Source organism: Amphibalanus amphitrite, unplaced genomic scaffold (genome assembly GCF_019059575.1).
Source record: "Amphibalanus amphitrite isolate SeventyFive unplaced genomic scaffold, NRLGWU_Aamphi_draft 000238F_arrow, whole genome shotgun sequence".
Classification (NCBI taxonomy): Eukaryota; Metazoa; Arthropoda; class Thecostraca; order Balanomorpha; family Balanidae; genus Amphibalanus; species Amphibalanus amphitrite.
In genome coordinates, this window is record NW_024881733.1 from 117735 (window position 1) to 125000 (window position 7266).

The 7266-nt window shown below is 50.4% G+C and overlaps 1 protein-coding gene across 1 annotated transcript in view; it reads left to right on the plus strand.

Moving 5' to 3' along the window:
- The first annotated feature begins 216 nt into the window (after positions 1-216).
- LOC122386026 (COPII coat assembly protein SEC16-like) overlaps positions 217-7266 on the plus strand; it is a 42701-nt gene continuing 35651 nt past the window's right edge. The window contains exons 1-3 of the mRNA XM_043374805.1: positions 217-406; positions 4180-4709; positions 5202-5340. Of these exons, the coding sequence (XP_043230740.1) occupies positions 353-406; positions 4180-4709; positions 5202-5340 (723 nt within the window). The 5' untranslated portion in view covers positions 217-352. The remainder of the gene's footprint in view (positions 407-4179; positions 4710-5201; positions 5341-7266) is intronic.

A 7266-nucleotide genomic window follows, 5' to 3' on the forward strand; every position in this document is an offset into this window, starting at 1 on the left:
TCATCGATGACTCTTCTGTGTAACCTCACACCCCTTCACTGTGTAACCTCACACCCCTTCACTGTGTAACCTCACACCCCTTCTCTGTGTAACCTCACAGTTCACACCCCTTCACTGTGTAGCCTCACACCCCTTCACTGTGTAACCTCACACCCCTTCACTGTGTAACCTCACACCCTTTCACTGTGTAACCTCACACCCCTTCACTGTGTAACTCCCCCGTGTTCTATCTGCAGGTGTTCTCGAAGGGTCTCCGGGTCAGCTGTTCAACCTGAGCAGCATCCACGACCAGGAGGTGCTGCGGCATGCTGAGCTGCATCTTCACCGGCGTGTCCTGTCGGGGAGGAGGGGGATGGGCAGAGGGGGCTCACTGCGCCTGAGAGTCTGTCATCTGACACCGGAACGGGTAAGTGGGGGGGGGGGGGGCTGGGTCAGTGAAACAAGTTATGAAGCTAGGTCAGACGAGGTCGTTTAGGGTCATAACTGTGGTGTGGGCTGGGGTCAGCTATAGTTTCCGTCAGATTTGTTTCGGTCTGCCGGGGACGGTCAGGGTTACATTAGGGGAGAGCGGGGCCAGTTGAACCACTTTTTATATATTGACATGCACAGCGAGATCTAGTTGTAATATCGAAAAATGCACAATACCATGAAAAAATATGTTCTTTTGGCTTTATTTTAAGATATGTAAAATTATGTTTCAAACATATTTAGCTGCCAAACGCATGCTTATAAAACAGCTCTACGCCCGTTTCAAATGACCCCGATGCGAGGGTCAATTGAACCAGCCCATGGGATCAATTGCACCTATCCTTAACAATGGGGTGTTTTCCTCTTTAAGGCCACTTTCTTACGGATATATTTTGTCCGGTTTACTTTTCCAAATGCTACATTCAATAGGTCGTTGGGAAGCTAAAAGTGCAAAGTTCCTCATAATAGGTGACATAAAGTACATAGACTATGGTAAAATGGGTGGATGAGGAAAATGAGAAATATCTCAGGCTATAGTGTGCTTTCAAGCAAAAGGCTGGAGAAAAGGGGTTAAAAATTGAGCCCTATTAAACTACTATTTCAGTTTAAAAGCTCATTTCAAAGGTGGACTATTTCCTTTAATGTTTACAGCCTCTGAACAATAACCATTGCAAAGGTCACCGGGGTCCATTGAAACGGCATGTGGCCCTGTTTCAACTGACCCTCAGAGAAGCGTTTCAATTGACCCCATCCGCTCCCGCCATCTCGCACGCGCCGTAAAGCACATGTCAAACGAGCTGGAGGGACGGCATCATGCTGAATGAAGGGCCAAATAAGGTGTTATTCCGGAGCCAGGAGTTCTTCTTTCAGCAAACAAAGGAATATGAGATATCACAAAATATTCATAAAAACGATTTCTCCCAAACGCCCCTCAAAAACACAAAAACAAGTGTCAAATCAAAATTACCGTCCGTTTGCCGCCCAAACGCCGTTGACAAAGGAAGTGGTCGAGCGCGGATGCGCAGTGGTGTCGGCAACGCCATATGCTGCATACTGTTGAAAATAAAGCCATGTTTCATCTGACCCCGTGTTTCAACGGGGAGCATTCATTCTGGCCAGGGTTCATAATGTCCAGGGTACGCTATGCCCATTGTCAAAATGGCCAGTGCCTTGAATGGGCCAGAGTTCATAATGTCCAGGGATTGCATGGTCCAAATGTGGCCAACTGGCTGCAGATAGGGTATATTCAAAGAGGCCAGGGTTCATAATGTCCAGGGCACGATGTGTCCAGTGTTCAAAATGGCCAGGGTTCATAATGTCCAGGGCACGATGTGTCCAGTGTTCAAAATGGCCAGGGTTCATAATGTCCAGGGCACGATGTGTCCAGTATTCGAAATGGCCAGGGTTCATAATGTCCAGGGCACGATGTGTCCAGTGTTCAAAATGGCCAGTGCCTTAAATGGGCCAGAGTTCATAATGTCCAGGGATTACATAGTCACTGAAAGTGACGTCATTATGTAAAAAACACGGAATCAGCTCAATGCAAAGCAGTGCAGTGCCGAAGGCAATGCCTTAGGAGAGATTACAGGCAATAGTAAATCAAATATTTTTAGGTTAAGTGGTTATGTATCTGGCTTCAGGCCGAAGGCCTGAAGCCTGATGCATAACCACTTAACCTAAAAATATTTGATTTACTATTGCTTGCAATCTATTCATGCGAGAAACTATTTCCTTATCCCTGGTAGGCAAACATCATTACCTTAGGTTAGGTTAGGTTAGGTTAGGTTAGGTTAGGTTAGGTTAGGTTAGGTTAGGTTAGGTTAGGTTAGGTTAGGTTAGGTTAGGTTAGGTTTGGTTGGGTTGGGTTGACTATGTAATCCCTGGGACACTATGAACTCTGGCCCATTCAAGGCACTGGCCATTTTGAACACTGGACACATCGTGCCCTGGACATTATGAACCCTGGCCATTTCGAACACTGGACACACCGTGCCCTGGACATTATGAACCCCGGCCATTTTGAACACTGGACACATCGTGCCCTGGACATTATGAACCCTGGCCTCTTTGAATTTACCCTATCTGCAGCCAGTTGGCCACTTTTGGACCATGTAATCCCTGGACAATGTGAACACTGGCCAATTCAAGGCACTGGCCAATTCGAGCACTGGACACATTGTGCCCTGGACATTATGAACCCTGGCCTAAATAATACGCACCCGTTTCAACTGGCCCCGCTCTCCCCTACAACAGACTGTTGTCTGACTCAGTCTGGGGCTCAGTCCTGGTTAACCTGGGACACTGGGCAGTCTCGGTGCTTATTCAGTATCATATGGTCTCACAGTATCACATTATTCAGTATCACACGGTATCACAGTATCACATTATTCAGCATCACATGGTGAGGAACAGGGGAAGTCGAAACTAGAAATCGAGTCAGTTGCTTTCAGTCCGTCGACTATATTATGTTGAGGCAAACTTAAATTGCTACCGAATGCTTCCGAATGTAGGTATCTCCTTTTTAAACCAGCCATGAGCTCTGACTTCTGCATAAGGCTCTCCATGAACACAGTCAGAGCTAAATGTATGCAGACACATGCAGTCCTGTTCCCTCTAATCGCAGCGTCAAATTTTCCACTCGGCCGCGGAGCAAACGTCGGGTAACATTCATTCATTCAAACCCCGCTCCATTCATTCAATAGCCGTGCGTCATTCACTCAAAGAGGGCACCGCCGAACATATCTAACACACTGAATTAATCACTAATGCAATGCAGTTCGACGCACAGATCCTACCTGCAGCTCAGCGCGCCAATTTCGGCACCGGTCGCGCCAATATCGATGTGCGGCGCGCCAATTTCGGCCCGCGTCGCGTCACTCCGATGCATATGTCTCCTTTCAAAGAACTCCGCGCCGCGTGCAGTCGCCCTGCGCGCGCCACCGAGCTGATAATTGGCGCGCCAGGTTGGCGCCATTCCGGCGCGCGGCGCCGAATATCGCGCCAAATAAATGGCGCCACGTGGCGCCGGTACGGGTGGAGATTGGCAGTTAAGCTCGGTTCACACTGCATTTACGGGAACCGGGAGGTGACGGCAGGCGCTCTATGAGAGTTGGATATGTTGTTTGTGCCCGGTCATTGAAGGGCGTCTTTTGAGCTGCTGTTCCCGTCAGGCTGACGCCGAGCAGTGGCGGATCCAGGGGGGGGGCAAAATGGGCATTTGCCCCCCCCCCCAAACGGCATAATTTTAACATTACGCCTATGGACGATGCATGGAAAGAATCGATAAATTGTTATGGTTTGCCCCCCCCCCCAAACTCTGAGCTGGATCCGCCTCTGACGTCGAGTGGTGGTGGTGTGTGTGTGTGGGGGGGGAGGGAGAGTGGGATACCCACTGGTATTAGATCTGTCGACTGACTGGTCTTGTGCTGGTGCCACCAGTTTCCGGGTGACTGGAGTGAAGGCATGACATAAACTGGTAGAATAAAACACACACAGCCCGTAGCCATTCAGAAAAAAAATATTGAAACGGTGACTGACGGAAGCGCTGCATCGCTTCCGTTTTGGCACTGTTTTGGAATTTTGCAGTGTGACTGGTTAGTTTCAGTTACATGTGTTCAAGCATGCGTGTATTTTTAGTTTATGTATGTTTGAGTCGTATGCTGGCTTTACCTCTGTCCGCTTCATTTTCTCGACATGTCCCGTCCATTTCAGGTCGCCATTCTCGAAGATATCGTTCTCAGCCTCAGCAGCTCCTCTGGTTGGCAGAAATTCGACGTCAGCGCGCCCGTTCGGGTCGCCCTAACCTCCCAAAAACACCTGCTTGGCCTGAGAATCGAACTCAAGCGCCCCGGGCGCTCTCACTTTCGACCTGTTCGAGGACATCGCTTGCGCAGGTGGCACCTACAGCCCTTCATCATTGTATACACCGATGACGATTTCTCCATGGAGAACGATATCACGCATAACTATCTGCACGTGCCAAAGTTAGCGCCTGAGACGCCATCTGGTGGTGACATTCGCCGCGCGGAGTTCCTGCCACCTGGCGGGGGTCACGGAAGCTCTAGTAGCCGGCTGCGCCGTTCGGTGTCGGACAACCGACTGTCGCCGTATTCAGAGGACGGCTATTACCGGTATGAAGTGGAGGGGTCCAAGGCTGAGCAGAATGTGGCCGTATTCAGACACTATGGAGAACACATGGCGGTTACACAGCCGAGCGGCGTCACAGCCGGAACGGACCCCAGGTGAGCCGGAACGGATCCCAGGTGAGCCGGAACGGATCCCAGGTGAGCCGGAACGGATTCCAGGGGAGCGGAAACGCGCGGATCCCAGGTGAGCGGGAGCAGCGCCGATCGTGTCACGTGACCCGAGACACGTAACCGATACACTGCATAATACAAAGGAGGACAATGGGTATTTGTAGGCAGTGCCAGCTGCAATTCATGAATTATTCCCAGCTTGTTTTTTAGGAAGTTTATAATTACGTTAAATAGCTGAGCGAACTTTTGCTTGTTTTGTTTGTAACGTGTTCTTCTTTTAATCTCACAAGTAGCATGATCCATTGCCTATTTCCTCTCGTATACCTAATTTAGTGATGCCACTGAGAAGTTAGACTAGCAGTCCACGTCTCATGAATAATACACGTACATCGGTCAGCTAGACAGACCGGTAGTTGAGCATATCACAGATCGACTTGGTGATGAGCTGAGGCTTTAAATGTACCCGTGCCTTTTCAGTTTGATACCCTACCCGAGCAACACGAAGCGCAGAAAATGGAGGAGGAGGAAACACAAGAAGAAGAGGAGGAAACACCGAAAACGAAAACTGCCTCGTACCAGGCGGCTGCCGACCAAATGGAACGTCACACAAATCAACGTATGAAACGTCTTAAGTGCCTTTATAGTTGCATCTGCTGAGGATTAGGGAATACAACAGTGTTCGCTATGGGCCGGGCCAGCTCAATGGGCCATGGGTTGGGCTCAGGCTTCGGGCTGGGCTGGGCCCTCAAATAAGGATTGATGGGCTGTGGATGGGCTGGGCCAAGAACTGTAAAGTGGAGTCAGGGGTTCGCGACTGAAACAAAAATTATAACTACATAGCTTATTACTGTGCAAGACTCAAAAACGAGTTAATAAAGCATGACGCATGCAATGTGCATTGTTCTCTCAAAAGATTGTTTTTCTTTGCTACCTTTGGATACCTGTGTGGTGCAGGGGCGTAGGCAGGGGGGGCCACTGGGCCATGGCCCCCCCTTGGGCACCGAAGGCGCCCTTTGCGATTGGAGGGCGCCGTCGCAAATGCAATTGTGATATAATCGAATCGAAAAACAATCGCGACTGGAGGGCGCCCTCCAATCGCGAATGTGTTTACAGGGAAAATACGGATGGAGGGCGCCCTCGGAGGACGCCCATTCCAAATACGCCCTCCAAATACGGTTGGAGGGCTCCCTCGGGCGCCCTCCAACCACATTTGTAGGCTGTAGCTCTAAGCGTAACGGTGGTCGCCTATGTAAGCCGCTGTCCTGTAAATAAGCGCCCTCTCACCCGAAGGCGCCCTCCTGTAGGTCGCCACCCTGCTACACATTGCCGCCCTTCTGCTGATCGGCGTCCTCATAATTATTGGCGCTCTCCTACCTATTGCGCCCTCATGTGAAATTTTGAAGGCCGCCTTTCTCCCCTTTGGCACCCTCTTGTTCAGTGCTGCCCTCCTACCTATTGGTTCCCTAGTCCTTCCTGTTGAATGTTAATCGGGGCCCTTCTCCTATTGGCGCCCTCGTGTAGATCGCCGCCCTCCTAACCACTGGCACCCTCCTGTTGACCAGCGCCCTCCGCACAGACGCCCTCCCGTGTCATCCTCTTGAGCAAAGGCGCCCTCCTCACCATTGCCACCCCCATTTTAATCGTCACCCTTCCGCTCATTGGCGACTTCCAGTTGATGACCGCCCTCCCACCTATTGGCGACCTCTTGTTGATCGCCACCCTCCTATTGGTGCTCTCCTGTTCCTCGCCACCCTCTTACCTGGTGGCGCCCTCCTGTTGATTGTTGATCGGGGCCCTCCTACCTATTGGTGCTCTCCTGTTGATCGCTGCCCTTCTATCCATTGGCGCCCTCCTGCTGCTCCCCAACTTCCTACCTATCGGTGCCCTACTGTCGAAACTCGGGATGTTGATCGGGGCTCTTCTACCTATTAGCGCCCTCCTGTGGATCGCAGCCCTTCTACCTATTGGCAACATCCGTTGATCGCTGCCCTCCTATCATTTATTTACTCCTTTGGCATGTTTTTCAACTTAGTCGTTCTATTGCACATAGTTGATGTCTTGCCTGTGAAAACTGCCACAAATGGACGATGAATGAAAAATGCACAATGAATGAAGTACCTATACCTACCAAAACTATCTACGCTCTACGATGCATTAAACACGTCTTTGGTCTTAACGGATTGATCCTACTTTACGTGCATCATGGCATCTACATGGATTACGATTAAGTATTGTCAACAGGTTCGGCCGCAACAGCAGGCATCTGAAGTTTCGGTGATTGAAACTGGTTATGTGGGTACACTGTATGCATCTGTGAGAAGGCTATGAAGGCTGGTCTGAGGTAATTTGGATGATGTTTACGCATCTCGCGCTCCGGTATCAATCCGATACGGTGATCTGGTGCGTAGATATGCCACCGCCAATAAACTTTTATACATCGACACCAGTGTTCGCCATGGGCCGGGCCAGCCCAATGGGCCATGGGCTGGGCTGGGCTGCGGGCTGGGCTGGGCCCTCGAATATGAAGGATCAATGGGCTGTG